Genomic DNA, 25,323 nt, shown 5'->3' with positions numbered 1-25,323 from the left:
TATTTTCCATCCTCGATACCTGTTCTTCTTTCATCACTTTTTGCCACCTTTGCCTACGCACCACTCCTTACTTTATCTGTCTCTTCATCGCGGCTCTAAAGAAGTCGCATGCAGACCACATTCCCTGATCTTGAGAAGATAGCTGATCCCACTGATGCTATTTTAAGGCCGCCATGCATACTCTCCCTCCTTCTCCCTACCGCGAAGAGCTGGCAGTCACAAAGGGAGACATGAAACATGCATTCTTCCCTCACAACCAGACTTTCTCTTCCAGATTTTGACTTTGAAATCTGTATAATTAGCCGTATTGTCCGGGGACGAGCTCGTCTGGCAGATTTCTCTCCATATGCCGTCGCAAAATAGACGATTTAATTGTGTTGAAGTTTTGTCAGAGGGCTTGGAGTAGGTAGAAGGAGAGCTTTTTATAGCTCATGTGTTGTTGTTCTTTTTCCAACTCTGTGCATCTGCGTCATTCCTTTTGTGGAAAAAGACCATTGTGATGCATGCTTCACTCTCATCCCCTATAACTGATTTATCCCCCGGTCCCACTGGTGACGTGAAGGACTGAATCTTCACAGATGGGTACAGACATCATCTATATGATCAGTCAAAGTGCCCAAAGTGGAATAGGTTACTTTATGAAGGTTGGGACATTGTCCATAGCAATTATTTATCTAGGAAAGTGACTCATAGTTCATAGTGTTTTGCTCTGTAATACTGTCACACATACTATCTACTGGACCTTACCCCAGCCAAGTGTGAATTTCTGCAGCATTGCAGACTAACACATCACATGTGGGAAAAAAAAGCTCTGAAATACAATAAAAACTGATGATTTTCGAGTTCTGATCCTATTTGGACTTAGGAACATTGGACAGGCCCTCTGTGTACTATCCCACCTGACACACAGAAACCTATTTGAATTTGTGAATAGATATTTTATAAAATTGCTCCATGCCTTTGCTTTCTCATTGTACACTAACCCCTGTTTAATCGCCATCCGTTGGCTGGATTTCCTGTTAGTAAATAACTACAGAAGCTGCTTTGGGTTTTAATAGGTGCACTGTGAGCTTTGAAGTATAAGAACACAGAGCTTCAAATCCTACCCTGTTCGCCTGCCCAGCACTCGGCATTGTCCAGTTTCCTTCATCCGTTCACCTGCGCAGCCGTATCCTCATTAGCCTCATACAGTGGAGCCGTTTACCTCTGTTGTCTGTCAAGCGTGCCTCTACTACTTCAGCTCCTCACTGATTACCTGATCTTACCTTAGCTTCTACGATACCATCTGTCAGCCTTTGATTTGTTTGTTCTTCTTTACCGTCAAACCTGGATGCACCTGACCTTTAGGCTCAGAGCCGTGTTGAGACAACAGTTTGTTTCAACTTTTGCTGCAATTTGTGCCAAATCAGAGCTCTGTGATAAATACTGTCATTTATAAAGAAGCTCCTGATCGACCAATATTGAATCCATCACTGCTCACCAGAGAGTGCCTTACTCTACAGTAAAGATTTGTGCATCATCGTTGGATCTAAGGCCATGGTCGCTAGGGTTGGTTGGAGAAAGACAGTGATTATATGTACAAGGTGCACTGCACCGCCTGCAAGTCTATAGACCATCTCAATAATGAAACGTCTTGCTCTTAAATAGTCTTTTAAAACCGTGACAGCTGCTCCTGGGTTCAAATCCCTGTGGTGGAGTTATAGGCTACCCCAAGGCTCAGCTATGAAAATGTGCTGCAGTTTTTTTTTTGCACAGAAATGAAAGAAAATCACACTTTTTAAAACTACATCATTTTGTCTATTGTATGTGTTTTGCCAGTGCAGCCATGTGCCTCTTTGCATAAGAATCCAATAATTCTAGGCATCTACGTAAAGTAAAAAAGGTGGCTAAAGACAAGGTAGGCTACAATGAAAGAAAATCACACTTTTTAAAATGATATTTTGTTCATTGCCAGTGTTCTGCCAATGCAGCTCAGATAATCCAAGACAAAGACATGACTAAAAGAAAAGATTGGAGTGAGACATCATCATCAACAACACTTGTAGCGCATATTTGAAATCAAGTAAGAATAATATCTAGTACATAATCAGTTTCAGCCTGGATAATGTTATGGGTTAGGCTAAAGTGTGACTGAAATAACATTAAGTTAATCATTATTTGGAGGATTCTTGTTACATGCTAATGCTAGGTAACACAACATTAGTTGTATGTTTCAGGGTTGTCCAAGCAGAAGTTGTATTTACTACGTTACCCGCCACAGTGGATCCACTTTCTTCTTGTAATATCTTTGTTGGAGAGACTTCACTTGATAAAGACAGACCAAACTTTGTCCCCCTTCGTCCCAGCAGACAGAGTCAACTTTTCACAATAACAATCACAGTCTAAGGGAGTGAGTGTATTAGTATGTTCTCTAAAATTCTCTAAAATATGTGTTTCACATATTCTGTCCATCATTGTCAAAAACAGTCAGTTGAAATATGCTAGCTTCACAGGCTATAGTGTTTAAGATGTTTTGCCTCCAGTTAAGCCCCGCCCCTCAAAAAATGTCTCACTTTTTCCAAACTGTGAAGGGGTCTATAGCCTACTATTGAATGTGCTTTTCCTTGTGCAGTAACTTGATAGTTTTATTTCTCATTCCACCATGCAGATTTTTGAAACAAAAACACAGAAAAACCCTGATACGTGCAGAGGTTTGTTCAAATGCAAAAGTTTGCTGTAACTCTATCTGCAAACATAGAACAGGAGACCACCACTGACATCTGTAATTGGACAAGAATAATTAATATGGTATATTAGAGCATTACTGATGTTTTTGATAATGTGTGTCTGTCAAAATGAGCCGAGAATAAATGCAACTCGTGGGTCGCCGTACAGAATGTCTTTTTATTGGTTGTACTCATACATTTTCAAAAATTACTATATGCTTCGTACCTAAAGACTCTCAGATGAATTGCACTGTCTCTAAAGGCAGACACTGTAACAAGACATCACGCCTAGAATACAGAGCAACTCTCACCACAGATGTTTGACAATCCACATTTGACTCAATGAGCGCTGCAAGTAAATCTATGTATACTTTAAAGACCAGAGAAAAAAAAAAAGGAAATAAAACTATGGCAGGCAGGCTTTCATAATTCCACAGCTACCAAAACAGCGTAAAGTATTTCCTGGATGGTTTGTGGAGAAACACATATTCCACGAGAGGCACGCTCTCTTGATGAGAATTGCTCTGTTTTGCAGGAGCTCGGTTTTACTGCAGAGTTGACATTTGATTTGATAATGTTATACACCTGTGGAGAAACAGCAGACATTATCAACACATTTGTGCTTCTCTCTTTTTTTTTTCATTTTTCAGCTTTTTTTCTGTCAAATACTAGTTTTTAACATAATCTTTTTCACAAGAACAGACTAAGATAGATCTGTTATTAGTTTGTATACCAACATGCTCACAATGTTTCTGAACCATATCTCTTGTCTATTTTTATTTTTTATTTTTTTATTCTTTTTTTTTCTGTGTGTGTGTGTGTGATAGAACGACATAGATCAAAACCAGACGCCCCCTTCCTTCGTTTCAAACAGTTTTGTGCCGGGTCTGCTGTGGTGGAGTCAGAGTTATGATTTTCTTTGTCGTTAGCAGGCTCATCAAAGGCAGGAGGAAAATAATGAGGACTTCAGTTGTGTACACAGGACTTCAGATCACAAACTGTTGTCGGGGTTTGTCCAACAATAACATAAATCAACATACTTAATGATAGTTCAGTCACTCTTTTCACACATCACATCTTTACCGATAAGATTTACAGACTCTGTTGTTCGTTTTAGCCCCGAGGAACTGAAAATCTTCTCATGTGCTTTTAAGGTGATAACTTATTTGTGGCTGTGCATTTAAGGTGATAGACATCTCTCTTTTTTTTTTCTTCAAATACTTTCTTGTTTCTTAGCTTTATACATTGTGCAAAAAACAGCTGTATTCTATTCTAGAAGGCCACCAGGTGTCTTGGTATTTAACTTCCCTCTGGATCTTTTTTTGTTTTTTAAATCACAGCTCGTAACAAATCTGAATTTGAAAATGCTCTGAGAATTTTTTTATTTTTTTCCAACAAATGATTAACCTTATTGCTGTGGAACTATCCCAGTACCTTTTCTTAGACGGTAGGCAGAGTCAAGAAAACACCATCCCAAAAATGTCAAGTTACTTTCTCAGTTAGACCGGACTGAATGTGAACGGAGCAAAGCTATCTACTGCAAATGTCAAAAATAAATTTTTACAGAAAAATATGCTAAAAGCGAAAACACAAAGACCTTCACATTTCACATTTATTCGTGTTTGCCCCAGTGTTTTCGCCAGATAATTATTCGTTATCTCCAACTGAGAACAAACCGTGTGTGGGTTAAAGGAGAATTCCCTTGTGCAAAGAATTCTGAGTGTAAGCAAGTAGAGCTCCCCCTGGTGACTGACTGCAGTATAGGTCATAAGCTCCACCCCCTCCATGTTAGCAGGTAGGACTTGAACCAAACTAAAACACTAAAATACAGGTCAAATTTGGATGCTTTCTGTTGTTTTAGGTAGTTAATAAAATGCTGATGCATGGTCAAGTGTCAAATGTTTGACAAATTTTAGTTTTTGACGCTATACAGAGAGCAGATATACAGATAGCAGAACGTAGTATTAATTAATTGAAAATGTGGTTGGTTCATTTATACTGGGGCTCCATGTTGCTCCGCTCTCGGACCGTTCTGATTGGACTCTGGCTCTAAAGTCGCAAGATGGTGTTGCTTTTTATCCTCGGGAAAATAGCTTGAGTTTGACCGATGACAGGAAGTGGAGATGTGGTGTCCATATTTATATACAGTTCATGCCACAGACCGTGATCATGAGGGTGTTTGCATCCAGCTGAGATGTACTGGGTGTCAGAAGAGTTTCATGGAAATTTAAATATTTGGTTGCAATTAATGTTGCTGCATTGCTAGACCTTTACTGCAGTAGTCATCATCAGCTGGAATGAGGACAATAATGTATTTGATCAATCAAAAACATTCACGTTAGGTCAAATAACTCCTCAGCGACTATCTGACCTTATTCTGACATTCAAACTACGTGGTTTACATCGTTAATGACGATCCATTAATCAAGGTTGCATGCAGCTGTGCACGCTCCCATTAACAGAGCTGTGTGTTGTTGTTTTTTGCGTCTTTGTGTCAAATGTTTTTCCATAGTCGCCCATTTTTGAACATGCAAAAAAAAAAAAATCTTTACAACTTCTGAAACAGTTTGCAATATTTGCACTCATTCAAAAACTTTGTTGATATCCAACTCCTCTTTCTTTCTCAGTCTCCCGTCCAGTTAAAGTTAACAAGCAAGTTAATATGTCAACATATTCCACGACTCATGTCAGAAAACGGCCTAATTTGGATTTTTCTAGTCTACCAGCTGCCCTCTGACTGCTGGAGGTTAAAGGATCAGTACGGACTGTCAATTGACTCAGTCGAAATGTGAAGGAAACCCTTATAACCCTTAACCTAACACTGCACTGAATGGTAACTAAAGCTCCACAATTACAGTCAAGCAATTTGTATTTTTTCAAATCTTTTTGCAGGACTTTGAGACAGATGTGCTGACAGTCCATTTAACAAGTCCATTGTCATAACTGTAAATATGTAATATGTTGCAGGTGTGTGTTAGTGTTAGTCTCATTCATCCCCGATGGCCCAGTGCTAAATGATAAAACAAGAATGGCTGCATTACATTAGCGTCACTCTACTGCACCACTAACAACAGAGTAGCAGCAACGCGTCATGGATTTGCATGTTATATACAAAGAGTATAATACATTATCCTGGTTAGGTGTGATTTATGGTGTTTATTTACATTTGATGTGTCATCTGTATTAATGCATTTCAACCGATAAGATTAAAGACTTTAAATGAAAATGTAATGTCCCAGTAACATAGAAAAATAAGTCATATTCATGGTATTGACATGAGGAGAATGGTCGGTTTGTATCTAGCACCTATTACAACCATTTCACCGTCTGCTGCTGTGAACCATAGCAGACACATGGGCACCACTGAATAGAACTGATAGAACATCTTTTACTGCCTATGAACTTCTCTCACAGGGAATACATTAGAATGAACATAAGGGCTTCTGATAATATATGAAATGAAATGCTTTTAGATAGAAAAATAAGTATAATAAAACATTTTAATTATCGCTTTTATTAACATATCGAGCATATTTTATTTAAATAAACTGTATGGATCTTTGAATACATATATATTTATATATTATGCATATATTATTTTATTTGACTGTGCTTTTAATTTTGCCTTTTAGTAAAAAGCTGTGATTGTAAGACGTGCATCGCTGCACGTTTCTCAGTGAAAACGCTCTCTGCTGCCTCCTCTGGTTTTAATATTCCTCTACAACCCGAGAAAGTCACTTGGAGCTTTCACCAGTGTCATTATAATCATTAACATTTATAACTTCCTCATGCCTATCAAACAGTTCATGAATTATTTCTTTTACCTGATGCTGTGATCAAAATAGACGATCCTTTACCGCTATCGTATTACAATTCGTCCTTTACAAGTGATCTAATTTTCAAAAAGAAAATAAATAAAACACTAAAGGGAATCTGTTGTGCTAATTTCCAGCTCTATATTTGTATTCATGGCCTTCTCTAGAATGGTTTTGCATGATTTGTGGCTGGCAAAAAATAAATAAAATCCTTATTTATCTTATTCTTATTATTACAGACTGTAAATAGTTTGTATGACGTTATATATACAGTCTGAAACGAGCACTTTTATAAGGCTGCTCCTCCTAAACATCCACTTCCTTATTGTTGGGGCAGACTTAGCAGAAGCTTTTGTGGAGAAAAAAAAAAAAAAGGAGGATATTCATAACACTGGTGTTGGAATTTCCTAAAGCAAAGTGAAAATCTACATAATCCCTCGTTGTTGATTGGAAAAGGGAGTTTTGTAAAACCAACAAATAGCTGGTTTGTTTCATTTTATCTGTTTACCTTATTACTTGATTAAATTATGATTAAAATAATTTGTTAATAATTTGTTTCCTTTAACTTATCTTGATCATGTGCATGAGAATCTTAAGAGAACGGTCTTCTAACATCATCATCAGCGAGCACCTTCGTGGGCGATAATTTCATTTGGAGCCAGAAATAATTTATAAATGATTGTTACATATTTCCCAGCAAGCGAGTTAAATAAATACCAATCAACCTACCGGGGTAATTAAATTGTCCGCTGATATGAAATAGCTGTCTGCCATCTTTGTTTGTGTAATCAAATCGCAGTCGATGCCTCTGACAAAGCCAGGAGTGCTGTACATGAATTAATATGTGAATAATTGCTCATTTTCGCTGAATACATGAGCAGCTTGTCTTTGTCAGTAACCCTAGAGCTTCATCAGTAAGTGTAAACAAGAATCCCCGCCATCAGCTCTATCACCGGACCCTATCATCAATAACTATTGATTAGCCTGTCAACAGTCAGTGTGGGAAACATCCGTCTGTGTTGACAGGGTTAGCGAATGCAGCAAATCCAGTCTCATTCCTGCTTTTTTTTTTTTGTCATATTGAACATGGAGTAATTGATCGCTCTGTGTCTGTGTGATGGGGCCGAATGTTTGGGGGAATGTCTCTGGAAAGGTGCATGCATACGTGTTTAATTTTTTTATTGAACTTCAAATCCAATGCCCCGACTCTTTCACTCATCCCTCGCGTAGTAACCGGACTATCGCTCCACATATGGTCGAGAGTTGGTGGCAAAAAAATCTCACTTGGAAATTTGAGGAAGGAAATGAGATGCAGATGAAACGGTCGTGCCTCCTGCCTCAGAAGTCCCAAAAATGTTGCCTAAAAGTGAAGTAATCAACCCAGCTGTTTGTGCCACGGATCTGTGGGTGTATTTATAGCGAGAGCGCTGTCGGAATGGCATGAATTATTAATGGATCCGGATGCAGATTTAGCTGTGACCTCCAGGCCACCTGAGGAAATACATGGATATATACACACACATTCATTAATGTTTGTTTTTGGGACTAAAACTGTGGTTCGTGTGACGAGTTTTCAATGAAACTGGAATAAAAAGTAAGCGCCGTCCATCGGTTATCCCAAACGCAGCCACCTTCCGTCGGTGGTTCGGTTCGTAGGCGGCATCTGTAGCCCGCTTGTTTTGGTCCTCTGGGATAAATTACTCAAAGCTCTGAAGCATTCGGCAAGTTACAGCACATGCCTACAGTGAGTACAGTAGGCCTAAACTACACACACACACACACACATACATACGTCAATAAGGATCTGTTTATCAGGATTCTTTCTAGCTCCTGTGCAGATGTTCAGCCCATTGGCATAAAGGCGAGGTGTCTCTCAGAAGCTTGATTTGAATATGTCACAAGCCAAAAAAAAAAAAAAATACAACAACACGTAAACTGATCCTTGGCCTCGTGTGCTTGCGTCCTCTGCCTCGACTCCCGACTCAGAGGCGGTACTTTCTCAGCAAGTCGGCCTGCCACATGTACTTCCTCTCGGGGAACCTCTCCGGGATCTTGATCTTGTGGAAGTCTTGAATGCACTTTTCCAGCTCCTCCTCCACCGTTAGCTTTTCTTTCGCGGGCCTTTTCTTGCAGGTGCTGGTGTCGCGGGAGCTGGCCGTGAGAGTGCGCAGCAAGTCGCTCTTCCTCCGCTGCTCCGACTGCTGGACCATGACCACGGGGCCCTTTTTCAGCGGCCTGTCCAAGGTTTGGACGTTGGCGTGGGGGTGCGACTGGCGGCTGACCGGCCCACAGATGACCGTCTCCTGCGGGGAGCTGGCCTCGGATTGGCTCTCGGAGCTGGAGGTGGAGAGCTCGTTGAAGGAGGTGCCGCTCTCGCCCTCGCCGTCACCTTTGTGGTTCTTGCAGCAGCAGTCGCACGGAGGGGAGGACCAACGGGATGGACCACCTGCAAAGACACAGAGCAGAATATTAGAGCCACTGTTTCCACCTTTTCTTTCCTTCCAGACGAATCATTGTGAACTAAAAAAAAACCTTGACAGTGACACAAAGAGACGCACAAATTAGTCGGACGGGAGAAGAAAGGCAAAGTAGAAGCACTAAAGATAAAGACACTAAAGACAAAGAATAAAAGCCGACTTGCGCCAAATGGCGATCACCTAGAACAAAGTGACGTGACATCGGGGACAAGTGGCTCGCCTCCAGTCTAGTCACTGGAGTGAGTTGGCTCCTTCTGTGACAAGCCTGTATTGTTGAGAACTACTCTCACAGATCCATTCTGTCACATGAAACAAGTGGAAGAGCAAAAGCCATTTGAGAGCAGACAATGAATGCCCAGATGTAGCTGTTGTAGATACAGTAAGAGACTGGACGGAGGAAAAGCCACAAAAGTATTGAGGAAAACTGTAGATAGATTTATCTGAAGCCTGCTGTCATTTTCTCCTCCCAGCATCGTATCAATCTAATTAACTGCAGTTCTTTGCAAGGCCTATAAAACTTAATAACAATCCACAATTGGGTCAGTTACACGTTTGTGAGAGCCTAATCATGCCGGATGAGGATTTGTGGGACAAGAAGAGTGAATCTCTGGGTTCCTTTGTTTTAGGTCGGTATTTTTTGGCCTAGTGCTGTTTGTGAATATACATTATAATTATCATTTTGCAATCAGTATTAAGCTATTCAAATAATACACAGGTTCAGATATTCAGTTTTTATTTCAAACATGTGCAACATGCACGTAGGAAAATTGTGGCAGGAAATTAAAAGAAAAATGTATAAAAAATGTCCAATCAACCAAAGATTTTGCGACCACCCCTGCAGGACCTCCACGGACCCCCTGTTGAAGACTTAAGCTCTAGATGTGCTGGTCAGCTGCTGTTTCTTTCATCACTTGTGTGATCGTATTGGAAGTATTGCAGTCCGATCAGCCACAACATTATGACCACGGACAGGAAAGTAAATAACATTCACACCATCTTGTGACAATTCGAACTTTTGGACCTGGCATTCATTCATGTGGATGTTATTTAGCCATGTAGCACCCACCTAGACCAGACCAGACCCCCCACACCCATAGCAATGGCACTCCTTGATGACAGCAGCCATCCCCAGCAGGATGCAACAAAAACGCTTTAGGAACAACTAACATTCAACACCCTCAGAAGTCCCGTATCCATTCTCTGATGAGTCACCTAGTAGTACACAGTACTAGGAAGGTGGTCATAATGTGATGCCTGATGGGTGTATGTGTCATATGGTTATTGTACTAATCCCAAATATATAAAGATCTTAATCATATCCCAAAGAAATTAAGATGCATTCCAAACAAATGCTTGCGTCTCAGGAGGTTAAGTTGGGTCTTGGAGAATCTCACCTCAGTGATGCAGCAGGTGCTGGAGGGAAACTATGATATGAGATGTTCTGCAGAAAACTTTAGAAAACTGCCACCGTGTTGACCTAGAAAACCTCCCTTGTTGCTATACAAGTGCAGCATGTACATGGTATTTATCTCAACAATGTACCGTATCGCAATTACTGTTTTCTGCACAGTGCTATCAACTGAAGCAGCGCAGGTCAATCTAAAGGAGAGTTTCTCCTTAGCTGCTTTCAATCAAACATGCAGTCCACTGTTATCAGTATACTTGAACCTGGAGCTTTACACCAATCAGCAGAAAGTGTCAAGAAAGTTGCACATCCTCCCTGTTGATGGAGTGGAGGCAGGCGTCCAGCGGTTGCGGTCTCGTCGTCTATTAACGAGACAAAAGCAGTGATCCACAATAATTGCTGAAAGGAAGCAATTGCCCGGCCTATCCTCCGTGTGTGCAGCTGAAAACACTCAGGAACCAGAGCGGCACCACCCCGCTCGCTGCAGGAAGCAGCCATTTATTTTTCATGCTAACCTGCTGAATAATTGAAAGGGTATCTGTTGCTGATGGACTCTTCTCTGTTTAGTTGAGGAGAGAGATCAAAACCTCCGGAGGCAAACAAACACATGCCCCCCCATCCGCTTTCTGATTTCGAGCCCCACCCCACGGCAGCTACATTTCCACGAGCGCCGTCAGTCTTCCGCCTTCTCCGTGCATCTTCTATTCATGAAGTCCAATTGTGCCATTGTTTCTTTTCATGTGCCGCTGAGCATTTCACTTCAAACGAGATTGCAGCTCGAGACTATAAATAACTGTGCTTAAAATAAATGCCCCCCTCGCTTTTAATTCCGTTTGTTCGCGGCGTAGTTGGCAGAATAACGGTAACACTCATAAACAGCCTTCAAAACTACGTTTATGTGAGTATGAATACAACATACAGTATATTATCCACCTGGACCACCACCATTCACATCTTCCAACTTTCACTTTCAAAGAGAATAGAAAATCTTATTACAGAAGTCTTGTTTTGTGCATTTACTCATAGTCGTCTCATTAAAAGACATAACAGTTGCAGCTGCGGGACAGAGATTTTGAGATGCAATTGTGTCTCAGTGCAGCCCTTTTAAGGGACACATGAGTTAATTTGTGTCAATGTGAGTGAATAGGGGGGTCCGCCGATCGATGCGATGCGCGCTCGTAATTGGTGGTTTGAAAAATGGCCCCAGACTCTGGAGAATTGTCAAATCGGCTGGAAGCCAATCTGCCTGTCCAAATGAAATCACCACGATGGGCGATGCTGTTATAACAAATGCTTTAAAGAGCCTTACAGTGTGTGTGTGTGTGTGTGTGTGTGTGTGCGCGTGCGCTGATTGTGCTGCTGAGCTCTGCATCAGTGTATTTGATGTATGACATTCTGATTGCATTTTGGCAGTTAGTAATTACACCCACCTCCATTTAGCGCTTCATCCTGCAAGTCCCTGACACTGACGCGCTGCTTTAATTTACAGGTATTGTGAGTGGCCATTAGCCTTGCTAACATTAAAGACTTCCGGGGAGAGATTTATCACGTCGACCAGTTGCATTTCTTGTCAGACCTTTAGCTTCGTGACAAATTGGCTGTCCAAAAACTAAACTGAGGGACTGAATTGAACACTGATAACTGAGACTTGCAAAATAAGTGAATGGAGTCCCCCTCATCATCACAGTGATACTGTAATTATGTTCCCAAACGGATCAGTATGCGGTGCTGATGATTCGTAGCACATCGAGTTAGCAGTAAAACCAATTTTCTCTGTTAATTGAAGTGAAAAGAAAATGTGTAAATTCGCAGACCTGCGTTTTCTCATTAGTATTTACACTGAACGGTTATAATGCGGTGCTAACTGAGGTGAGAATTACACTGATGTTTACATTTAGTTTAGTTTTTCCTTCATGTCACTGTTGTCAGTGTTACTTTGCACCACAGAAAAACGTCTTCCCATTAGAAGAATCCAGGAAGGAAGTTGATGCGATGTGATGTGACGTGTGAATGAAGTGTTAGGGCCCTAAAGGTCGGGCGTTTTTCCATTTATATCTCAGATAATGTTGCAGTAACACCACTAATTTGATTCAGTAATCAACAATCCACTGTTTCCTGCAGTTGTTCCTATAAGCAATTAAGCGTCATCACATTTGCTTCAAACTCGATATCTCAGACACCCTGAGGTCCGGTTTTGTCTAAACACAGATGAATGATGCATCCTGGCAGTGTACTCTGGAGCCTCAATGTTTCCACTGATGGAAGTGTCATAATTAAAGGTCAGGACTGAGAACTTCAATGGCTGTAGCTGCTACGCGAACTGTCCGATTTTAATTATGCTGTTGAGGAATGATGTACCCTGTTCTGAAATGTCCCAGAGGATCGGGGCTAGCGTCCGGCGCTCGGGTGGAGATTTGTAACTGAACGCTAGCTCGTTGTTTGTCACCTTAGCTCATGTGGACAGCAGAAACTGTGATAAGTGCTGCAACGTTATGCCTGACCAATCTATTTAAAGGGACAATGACCATGTGTTCTGTAAGTCAGTGGTCGGACATAGTATTATTCATGTTGTTACAAAGAGTCTGGAAAACAATGTGTGCTGCAGCATTCTGCAGGCTAACATGTTCTAAGATGGAACCTAAATGATACTAATCTCTCTCTCTCTCTCTCTATAGATAGATAGATAGATAGATAGATAGATAGATAGATAGATAGATAGATAGATAGATAGATAGATAGATAGATAGATAGATAGATAGATAGATAGATAGATAGATAGATAGATAGATAGATAGATAGATTAGTCAGTCATTGGTGTTGGTTTTAATCAATGGAAGAGTGAAAGAACTAAAGGTTGCAGATATGGAAGAGTATTAGGGCCACCCATGAGGAAAAAGTAGAGGAGGTAAATTTTTTTCATCATGCACTTTTTCTCAAATTTTGAGAAAAAAGGGAAACTTTTGAGAAAAAAAGTCAAATATAATTTCAAGCAAAAAGTCAAAACTTCCAGCAAAAAGTCAAGATTTCAAGAAAAAAAGTCAAAATACAATAAAATACAATTTTGACTTTTTTGCTAGTGAAAAAAGTAAAAATTGAGTTAAAATTTCAAGGAAAAAGTCAAAACACAATTTCCAGCAGAAAGTCAACAGAGTTAAAAAAAGTAAGTGGAAAAAAAAAAAAAGCTGGGCACAGACGCACACAGTTCATCCATCCTGCCAAAGACCTCATGGTGTGTAACAATATCCAGGCCACTGTCGATATGCAACAGTCCAATATAATATATCAGAAATATAACTGAAAAAATAATCATAATACAAATTTAAATTCTTAATATTAATTATTAATTAAGCCCCTATAGTCTTCAGTGGAAACTGTACTGACCTTCAAACTGCAGGTTTGAGGTCTATTTATGACAATGTATTTCAACTTTTTTTTCTCAAAATTTCAACTTTTTTTCTCCTCAGATTTTCTACTTTTTTCTCAAAGTGCATGATGGAAAAAAAAAAAACTCTACCTCCCATAATACTCTTTCGTACCGATACGGGCTGGTGACTGGGAGTCACAGTTTTCAAACACAGGCCCACAAATAAGTTTCGACCAAGACATTTAATCCCTCAGCAGCTCAGAGCAGAACCAACAGAAAGGAAAGAAATATTCAGCTCCACTGAGCATTTCCTCTGTTGAGACTGTGTTAAACTTTAAAAAAAATCTGAGCCAAGGACAATTACCCCTTTTTGCTCAGCAAACCTGTGCTACCTTTGGGGAAGAAAAGTAATTTATTTGCTTATATGGACTGAAAATATTTTTATTTAAAGTATGCGCTGCCTATGCATCAGCATACGTGTGTTATCCTCTGCTCTGGTGTGTGATTAAGGTCATGCTTTCCTTCAGGGCTGAGGGCATGGAGTGCATACGTATGTGTACATGCCGGATGAAGGTCAGGTTATCTGTTTCACTTAGCCTGCTTTCTCCCCTTACACATTATCATCTGTGTGTGTGTGTGTGTGTGTGTGTGTGTGTGTGTGTGTGTGTGTGTGTGTGTGTGTGTGTGTGTGTGTGTGTGCCTTTAGCCATCCCTCAGTGTGTAAGTGACATTGGCCTTGGAACTATTATCTGTATGCTGTTGGGCAGAGAAAGGGATTCTGGTGTCAGGTGGGGTTCCCATTCATGTCATCAGAGGTGTCAGACTGTCGGCCATGCTTCTGGCCAGTGTCACTCAACACACACACACACACACACACACACACACACACACACACACACACACACACACACACACACACACACACACACACACACACACACACACACACACACACACACACACCGTCGCTTTCTCTGTGTGTGCGTGATGCATTATATGTGCAGTTGTTTTCGGATTCGTTTGATCCCACGTTGTGTCTTTGCCGAGCAGGTGGGCCGGAGGTCTGAGTGAAGTCTGTCACATGCTATTACACACGCACACAAACGCACATTCAAACGCAAAGTGCTCCAGATTCAGGTGCATTGATCTCAGCAGGATCCTCCAACAAGGTGTGTTAGCTCGGACCAGTAAAGCTTATTTTCGTCACACTCACAATATAATAGAATTCATTTTTTCTATTATTTCTTCACCTCCGCTGCTATTCAAACGTTTCTTTTCTTGATAAGGCCTACTGCCTCTGACTGTAGACTTAAAGACTAGGTATGTGTACCAATACCGATATGTGCACCATAATATTATAATCAACTAACTAAAGGCAAAGTTACAAAGTTAGTGGTCATGACATTTCAAGTAAAAAAGTATTGGTATCGGCGATACTAGCCCTGTATTTACTTGGTATCGGATCGATACCAAAGTTCCCAGTATCACCCACCCCTGGTAAACAGATCGATCCCCTTAGCTCTATGTTTCACATGCATGGACTCCACTGAAGTACGTGCCACAGTTGTGTCCGGTGCAAAATTTGGGGTAAAGCAAAACGATCAAGTTTGTCTGGATTTCACCTTAGAAGATGCAGACTGCAACATGCAACAAAGGAGTTAACACCTGGAATTAGATTAACTCTCAGTACAGATTGGATGGGCAACTGCTGCACTCACTGTGACATATCTATTAAACTAAACAGAGCTATAGTTCACAGCCAGAAGGAACTGGATGAAAAATTTAGTGCATTTATGCATATCTGAATCTTTAATTCTTTCATTGCTTCTAATTTTTAGTTGAAACTCCATGTTTGCAAACTCAAATAGAGGAGCAGTCGCAGAAAAGCTCTTAAACTTGCTTTCAGATGTCTCCACACAACCCACGAAGCATGACACACAACTCTGCTGCTCCCATAACGCTGCATGAGTAGCCCAAACAGACTCAGTTATTTACCTCATTATCTTGATTTGTTCTGGGAGGAAGAAAAATTATGTTTTATTCGTGAGCAGAGCTGCAGCCGCTGGAAGATGCTTGGTGGTCATGTGAACATGACTCCTAATGACTCATGGGCAAAATTTATTTTGCAAGGAGAACAAATATTTTATTTTCTTGTGCCATCTCCTTTTGTCATCTGCACTTTTCACCTTCCCCCTCCCGCGCCTCCCTCCTCCGCCATGCTCCTCCTAATGCCTGTATCGATGGGTTGCCGCATCAGTGGAAGTGTATGGACGATTGCCCTCTGATTGATTTCTGTCATACAGCCTCTCAGCACTGGGAGGCTGTTCACTGGAGATAAATGATGTTGGCACAACAAAAGCAAATAAACCTCTTCTATCTATCACTCCCTCTCCGTCAGGTTTTCTACCTCCCACCTCGACTCTGTCTGTCTACATCTCTCACCTTCCCTCTTTGTCTTCTTCCTGTCCCATCTTTAACCCCGTCATCTCATTCGATCTGTCTCACATTAAGGGTTTTGCTCTCTCCATGTATATTTTGTCCAACATTTTTTTTTTCCTGCACAGCTCCCCAAAGCTTTCAAAAGCAGCTACTACTGCTGGAGAAAAACAGACTGTGTTGCATCCTCTCATTTGTGATGGAGTGTTTTAGTTAATACTTTCACACTGTTTAAATGAAAAGCCAAAACTCAAACATTTAAGGCAACTGTCTGCAATAGACTTTGACAGGTTATTATGTTGTGTTCAGATAACTTGATTTTCTTGTAAATTGGAACTTAAAATGTTGAGTTTTACATACTAATATTTTGAGTTGTAATTATATTTTGCCCAGTTAACTTCATTTTCTTGTAAGGATCCCTAATTAACCTAACAAGCATGTTTTTTGAAGGTGGGAGGAAGCCTGAGTGCCCAGAGAGACCTCATCCCCCCTCTGTGGTGTACCACAGGGTTCTGTGCCGGCTCCCCTCATTTTTGCAATTTATATTCTTCCCCATGGCCTCCTCATCATCTCTTATCACTGCTATGTGGACGATATTCAGCTCTACTTCCCCTTCAACCTGAACAACCTGGAGATAGTTATAGTTGGATGGGCAGCAATTTCCTTCAACTAAACTCTACCAAAACAGAGATCTTAGGGGCAGAGAGGATTGCCTCCAGAGTAATTTCCCACATGGGCTCTCTCAAAGACAATGTACGTCATCACCTGAGAAACCTGGGCGTAGTTTTTGATCAGCCACTGGAGAAACACCTGCTTTCTCCACCTCAGAAATATTGCAAAACCCCAGTTCATCATATCCCGCTCTGAATTAGAAATGTGTGTTCATGCATTCATCTCCTCCACATTAGACTATTGTAACTCACTATTCACCTGCTTAAACAAGTCATCCATAGATCAGCCCCAGATCGTTAATACATAATGCTGCAGCCAGGCTGCTCACCAGGCCTAAGAAGTCTTGCAACGTCACCCCCATCCTAGCCTCCCTGCATTAGTTCTCGGTCCAATTCAGGATTCAATTTAAAGTCCTCACCCTCCACCTACAGAGCCCTCCATGGACAGAGCCTTCAAGGTTGTAGCTCTGAGGCTCTGGAACGCCCTCCCCCTGCACCTGAGAACTAACTTAAGAGAGATCTTTTTAGATTTGCACAGATTGTCTTTAATTTCTCTGATTAAAGAGAAGTCTGATGTTTGGCAGCTTGTTTCATTCTTTTACAGAGGTATAAAATACATTTTTCATAATTACACCCACAAATGTTCATTGTAAAAATCATAATTTTCTTATATTGAAGTAAAAATTTAAAAGTATCAGTATTGGGTAATGGACCAAAAGGAAAAATAGCGGCATTGCACATCCTACTGGCAGGCTTGGCAAGTAAATGAAGGAAGCTGAAGCCTCCTCTCATTATGCAGAGAGCTGCATCGAGCCACCACCAGACTTAAAACTTAAAATATCAAGTTTAGCAAACATATATTATGTAGTGAGATCAACTTTACACAATAAACTTGAAAAAAATAGTTTAAGCTGATACCTTATCATATATCCAAAACACGTAACAATTTTAGTTGAGTTAATGTAAAGTTAAGACCAGGGTGAACTAATTCAAGTTATTGTTTTTACAGTGTGGCTCCTACCTCTCATACAGATCTCATACCGCTCTCTTCTGCTAAAGCTTCAGAAATACTGTTTCATGAATGCTAACTTCCCTTGAAAGAGAGAAAGTCTGATTCAAAAGGTCTCACTGCTGAATCCATTACTCTTTTATGATGGATGTCCTTACATGAAAGTTTAACACCGGTGCAGAAAGGAAGCAGAGACTGACAGTGGCTCGTTATGACTCTCATGGAGTAGCACAGAAACTGGACCATGTTTGAGACTGTTTGCATTGTTGAAGGTGGCAAATAATCTACCTTATACATACATATATATTACCTGTCTTTCTTAACACCTACTACATGATTCTGAATGGATATTAAAGTGGTCATGTTATGATCACTGGGCTTCCTGACTCGTGAGCTCCCAGGTGCAGCAGATTTTCTCCTGGAGTACTGCCAACACTCTGGGACAACTCTAAACTAGTGATTTTTGATACCATCGATTTAATTTCTGATACCGATACTGAGTAAAAGACAGCCTCGTACCGGCGATACCAATACGATACTTTGTGTAAATACACCCTAATGTGTCTGGTAAACCTACAAAAAGTAGAGTATTTCAAATCATACTTCATAAAGAATACAAGACATCAGAGTAATTTATTTATTTATTTTAAACTCAGAAATATATTGAGGTAGTGACCTCATTTATTATATAGCTGAGCTCAGGGGTCTTCAATGATTTTCAGGCCAATATTAAACTTTTATATTAAACTTGGCCTTGTGCTATTTATAAATATACATCATTATCATCATTTTGTATTCAATATTTAGCTATCCCTTATCCCTTTACTAAAATATGTGAGATCCATATTTAAAGAAGTTTAAATTTGTGAAAAATGTTTGAAAAATATATAAAAATGTCTAATCAACCCAAGATTTTTGCAACCCCCCTTGCAGTTTCTCCATCGACCCCATAGGGGTCACGGACCCCCTATCGAAGACCTAATAATCATAATCATACAAAACATGTGAAACATTTCAAACACTAAAAAAGAGTAAGTAAAATAACAAGACCATTAAAATTAACTGCTATGTGACTCTGTGTTCTCCTCTTCTGTCCTCGTCATAATAAGTGTCTCGTATTCTGTGTTGTAGGTTAACCTGAGGTGTTTCACAAGGTTTGTTGTGTTGTTACAACTCAGTAGTTTAGTTATTTTCTGCTGTGTTCCTACATTACCTCCAATGACTGAAGCATCGAAGAGCATAAAGACCTGGTATCGGAAGTATCGATCCCCTGCAGTTTGCCCGAGAACCAAATCTGTGCTTTCTGTTCAAGTTACTTGTTAAGAGTGTGTTTACCTATTCAGTGCTAGTTTTGCCTAAGACCTGAATCGTGCATTTCGATTCTATTTTGGTCACACAGACTAGATTCTCTTTGTATGGAAACACTTAGGTTTGGCTGTTGTTTATTAGTGTGTTTTGCTTTGGTTAATCTAAATCTGAAGCTATTTCATCTGGTTTTAATGTTGTTTCCTTACTGTTAACAGAGTTGGGTTGTTACAGGCCATATTATGCTGTTTGTCTTTATATTTGTTGTTCAGACTGGTACAGCATAACTGACACCGCTGACAACTGTAGACATGGCGGATGAACAGCTGATCAGGAACACCTCTGAAGCTGAACTGTGCTTTGATCAACAATGAAAGCAGACAGGGAGCTCATACACTGTTTCAGACAGACAGTAGAAATAGGCGTCAGTGTGTCGTAGAGAATGAGAGAGAATGAAATATTGTGTCTTTTGAAAAGCACAAATATAAACTAATAAATGAACTATTGAGGCAGTCCATACATTAAATACACCAAAAAATGCATTATTGTAGTCTTTGTTTAGGATGCAGCACTTCAAATGAGTCCATAACAACATAATGCCTAAAAAATAAATGCATTAAACTTATGTGTCTACATCAAATAAGGCCCAAATCCTAAGTAATGTTTATACCTTATATAGCTGACAGTGGTGAACAACTTCTAATCAAATAACTAATGTATCTCAGACATCATATGCCTTTGCAGTAATCCCCCAGAAAAGACTGAGGCTATGAGAGTGTTCAGACTACCCAACCAGAAACAAAGGGTGAGAAAGAAAGAGTTTGTTGCTCGTTTGTACGTCAGACCGATCTGCGCCACCGCGGAGAATCAATCAGAAAAGATGGAAAATGAGACTCTGGCTGTAGTCTGTGTGATTTTCTGGGAATCTCAGTCTATTTGCTGGATCAGGGTTAGTATCATCACAGTTATCGCTGTTATGAAATGGATTTTACTTCAGTTCAAATCAGTTCAAATTCAGAGACAAACACTCTCCGGGTGGCACAACTTGATGCCTGCATGAGGAACCCTGGCTTCTAGAAATGAGGTTTATATCTTTCATTATTGGTTGTTTTCTCAATTACTTTTAGTTGAGAAACCAAATTACTGGGTGGTTTATATTCAAAGGCTCTAAGATGACTAAAGAAATGGTGGCAGTTGTGCCAAGCATAGGACTTTCACACCAAAGACCGAACTGCACACTCAGACTCCTGAACAAAATCCTTAAGGTTAAGGATCTGAAAATGTTGTGGTTTTCTTTAAGTGTTAAACACGTTGTAGCTGAATTTTGAACTTTTTATTTAGTATGTTAAACCTAACCAGTGCATATTCTGCCTTATAACCAACAACAACTTTAATTGTGGATATTGTTCTGCAAGACTGACATTTTACTCACACCGTTCCACCTCTAAATACATTAACTGGGCATGTTTCCTCGTAATATTACCTAGAACGCTGTTCAGTTGGTTAAATTATGATAAATAGACTCCAGAATTTCGTTGGGATGTCTGGTTCAATCTTTAAATGGTTTTCTTCCCACCTTTCCGATAGAACTTTTCATATGTCTGAACCATATCTTGTCTGAATTTGCTGAGCTAGTTTTGTGGAGTCCCACAAGACTCTGTCCTTGGTCCCTTCCTGTTCCTTATTTATCTTCTCCCCCTCAAACGTATCATCAGAAAGTTTCATATCATCTCTATGCCGATGACATACAGTTGTATTGCTCATTCAAGAACAATGAATTCCATAAATTCTCACTACTATCAATCAGTGGCTAAGTTCTGTCTGTCAACAGATTACAAACCTACGTGTTATTTTTGACCCAGCTACATCACTGGGTCACCATTCCCTTGAACTTGCCAAAAATTGCTTTTTCTAGCGCAGGAACATTTCAAAAACAAGAACATTAGTGTTAAAATCCAACCTGGAAATCATTATCCATGCGTTTATCTTGTCTTGTTTAGATTACTGAAATAGTCTTTTTGATTGTTTTATTAAAAAAAAAAAAAGATTGACCGTCTCCAAGGCATCCAGAATGCTGCTGCAAGGGTTTAAACTCCCACAAACAACAGATCTCATATCAACGGTTAACTGTAATTTTACGTCTGTTTTTAATCTGGGTTTCATTCTTCTATGTTAACTGTCTTCATTGCATCGAATCTACTTTTTTTTTTTTTTTTTACTTTTGTTTATTCTTTTGTTCAGAATTATGTCTTTTTACTATTTGATTGTGAAGCACTTTATGGTTTATTACCTGTGAAAGATGCTATATAAATAAAGTTTACTTGCTTTACTTGCTTAGATAAATGGAAACAAAAGGAGTTATTATGTCCCTCACACATATGCAGTAGGTGCGTAATTGTTCTGCAAATGTTTCAGAGGCATTATGTGATAATACCCCCTGCAACAATATTTGTTTTTCTCACGCCTTCCTCTCCGAAGAGGTCAATAGAACATCAACTACGGCTGGCAGTGATTCAGCATCTTGCCCAAGGACGGCTCAGCGTGACGGGTGCTGGTCAAGTCAGAAGTCTGAACCTGCAGGGGGCTGCTTTACATCTCAGCTGTCTGGGTTTTAGATGTGGGATGAAGCCTGTTTGGTCAGATATTGATTAAACTGTCCATGGGCCTGGGAATGAATTCTGGGCAAAGATGTCAGCTGTCACATGAAAATTCAACACGCTCAAAATGCAAGAGGCGTTCATTCCCAAGCAGATTGTTGGTCCAGGCTGTATGTGCAAGGTCGGCACAACAGATAACAGGAATGAGGTTTCTCCTCCACTCTTCCTCTGCCTCTCGTCCTCCTAATGCTGCACTATTAGTCCCTGCTAGACGCTAGATGGTGACAGGATGGGCCATGTCTTGCAGCATTTAACTCATTTTTTCTATGTCTCTCATTCAGGCAGTTGCTTCCTTTCCCTGTGTTAAGACACAGGCTTAGTTTTACCAGGAAAGCTCCAGTATTTTCTAATAATCAAAGAGGACGTCTATTATTTTAATCCTGTGCATCGTCCATATCCGTGATTTGTAAAATACAAAATATACCGCAAATCACCTCAACCATAATACTCAGTAACACAGATCCTCTGATAAAACTAATCCAGTGTGAATCAACATCTCTGTGATTTAGGGGTCAGTTTATCTTTTTTCAAAACTTTTGTTGTCACTTTAGAATCATGAAGGATGTGCTATAATTCAAAGTTTGGACAGATCTTAGGGTGCAAACTCGAGATGTCGCTGAACTATTCATCCGTTTGGACCAGGGATGAAATCATTAAATCAAACATCAATGTGTAAATCTGTAAAGGTGGAGTTGATTTAAATACCACCAGGTTGTTGGTAATTTCTTCCACGGGATAAATAGCATCAAAAATATATTATTTATCATCCATTATAATTTGCAAAGTAATTAAGACTGTCTCTGAAATGCAATGGAGTGAGACGGAAAGTAGCAGAGCCGTAGCAATGGAATTTTAAATTTTAAGGAACACCATATGTAACAGGTGCACAGTAGCAGCCTTTTCCTGTCAGATTACAGGATTATTTCTCTTTTTCAGCCTTGAAGAAAGTATTTCTAGTGGTACAGAAGGTGGAGAACATGCATGAAGAATTTTCTAATTTATCAACATTGTTGCATGAATGTATGGATGTTTGATGTAAACCAGTAGTCCTTACACCCACTATAAGCAATTGTAACAATGTGGACATGGATTCTCTGAGACTCCTCAGAGTGGCTGTGATGCAGCATGCACATTAAAAGGTTTCCTCTTGAAGACCAGTTCTACTGATTACTAATCAAGCCTCCTCTCCAAATGCTAAGAAAGTTTCCATTTTGGAGTTTCTTTCAGTGGACGCCAGCCTCCTTCAGCATTCATGAGTAGTACTTAGATGATCACTTTCAGAAGCACCGTATCAAGACTGCTCTCTTAAAGATTCATCGCGATGCAAATTAATGAAACCAACTCTGTCTCTCCCAGCCCACGCTGAACATCGGCCCGGAGCTCAGTGTTCATATTATTTTAAAAATGTACCGCTTTAATTAGCCTGGTGATTTTATGAATGTTAGAGAAGAAAGTGTCAAAAAATATGAATCTTCATTGCTTTTCAACTCTGTGTACACGTCTTTGGGGGGAGGGTTCTCCATGTCTGGTCTGGAGCTACATGTCTAATAAAATCCACATGAATGAATTCCAGGTTCCAAAGGTTTCCCAGCAGAACAATGAATTGTCACAAGATGGTCAACGTAATTTATTTCTCCTGGATTTAAAGTTGTGGTGAACAGGTAAGAATGCGTGTAAGACTTTATGCCCAGGAACACACCAAACCCAAAATCAACTGGCAGCAATGAACGTAGGGTGTGCACTTGAATACACCTCAACGACTGCATCTAACATCCCGGTAGAGCTCATATTAAGTCTGTTTGAGGGGAAATAAACCTCCATGCCAGCAGGTGGCAGTAGTCTGTGCTACTCTTTCAAAAGGGAAAACCTGAAAACTAAATTGGAAGAGACATAATTATCACAGATTCTATGCGCTGCCAGAGTGGTGTTGGACTATTTCCTGTACTACTTTAGAGTATTTACTTGTGTTCGTGTAGTAGTTGATCAGTAATACTATCTCCAGGGCCCTTCACAGCCTTCCATCAATGCACAGACTTATCAATCAATCGTGCATCTACGGTTCCTCCGTAACTAACGCTGACCCATCCATTGATTAGTCATTCATCCATCCATCATCGTGCCATCTTTGTCATTTGTGCTCTGCATCGTTGGGAATATTAAAAATAGAAGCGGATAATAACTAGTATCAAATAAATCTAAATGACAGTGACACAAGCAGCGTTTCATGAACAAATGATTATAAATATCCACATGTAAATCTGGCTATAATTCTCCCTGAGGGCTCCAATAATTAAACCCAATCTGTACGTGAAGCAGCCTGAAGCAGAACATGTTGGCACCTTACGGTCAAGAAGTAAAGAGACATCTAGACCACAAACTAGGGGCTTTGAGGACGAGGTTTGTAGCAAAAATGAAACTCAGTAGCGTAAAACCAAAGCTAAGTCCTTCTGAAAGGTTGTGCATTCCTGTGATTGTATGCGCTTGTATAATGCGTGAGACATGTGTACACACAACAGTTATGAAAACGGACATGTTTGTAGTAATAAAAGTGTGCACTGCGTATTGCTGCTGACAAACAGAAGCTGTGGCGCGGCGTCCGGAGGTGAATTATCTGCAGATGATTGCAGGACAAACAAACCGGCTGTAATCGGCAAACAATTGCACCAACGTTATCACTGTCCAGCAGAACTCTCAGCGGCGCACTACTGTCGCTGTGTCTCCATCGCACACACACACACACACACACACTAGCCATCCATTACACACACACACAGGTTGGAAAGGTTATTTAAAAAAAAAATTGCCTCTAGATTACTCATAGTCTCTTTATGACTGTAGTAATCTGGAACTCCCGGATGGTTTCAGTTGTATGTGGATGACTCTGCCTGTGAACTCCAGGTTAAATGGCACTTCATGTCATTTTAATTCCACCATTATCATCATTTGCAAGGATGCTCCTTCATTTTTCATCTTTAAAAAGACGATTCTTAATTTAATTTCCTCATTAGCAGCATCGAGCCTTGCCGCCTTTCATTTTTTGCTGCATCTCACACTCGTCCTTGAGCCTCTCTTCTCGACACTGTTCCCTCTTTCCCATTCAGTCGGGCTCATTCTTTGACCTGGCCTTAGTAGATTTAACCATCCATTAGGGAGTGGTGATAGTGCTTCTGCTGAGATGCTCCATGCTGCACCGTAGCTGCTCTTTTTTTTTCGTGTCCATAATCCAGCTCGGCTCGCTTCCTGACACCACTGAGTAAGTATCTAATAAATTCCGTACATGTGTATGGGGCATGTGCTACATACTAACCCACCTAAACTTATAAAACATTCATGCCTTTACTCAGTGACCCGTGTATCAGTTACACCTACTTAGTCTCAGATAGGACCCTTCTTCCTGCCTGCAGGCCCTCCTGAAGGCTTCGATTTGACGTCGTAAGAGAAAATGTTCGCTTCCTCGTGTGACATGGCTCATTCTTTAG

At 40.3% G+C, this 25,323-nt stretch overlaps 1 protein-coding gene across 1 annotated transcript in view; it reads right to left on the bottom strand.

Moving 5' to 3' along the window:
* Positions 1–2,863: 2,863 nt before the first annotated feature.
* kctd16b (potassium channel tetramerization domain containing 16b) overlaps positions 2,864–25,323 on the bottom strand; it is an 85,472-nt gene continuing 63,012 nt past the window's right edge. The window contains exon 2 of the mRNA XM_047607977.1: positions 2,864–8,966. Coding sequence (XP_047463933.1) covers positions 8,503–8,966 — 464 coding nt within the window. The 3' untranslated portion in view covers positions 2,864–8,502. The remainder of the gene's footprint in view (positions 8,967–25,323) is intronic.

The sequence above is a fragment of the Mugil cephalus genome, chromosome 15 (genome assembly GCF_022458985.1).
Source record: "Mugil cephalus isolate CIBA_MC_2020 chromosome 15, CIBA_Mcephalus_1.1, whole genome shotgun sequence".
NCBI lineage: Eukaryota > Metazoa > Chordata > Actinopteri > Mugiliformes > Mugilidae > Mugil > Mugil cephalus.
This window is presented reverse-complemented; position numbering and strand designations above follow the sequence as displayed.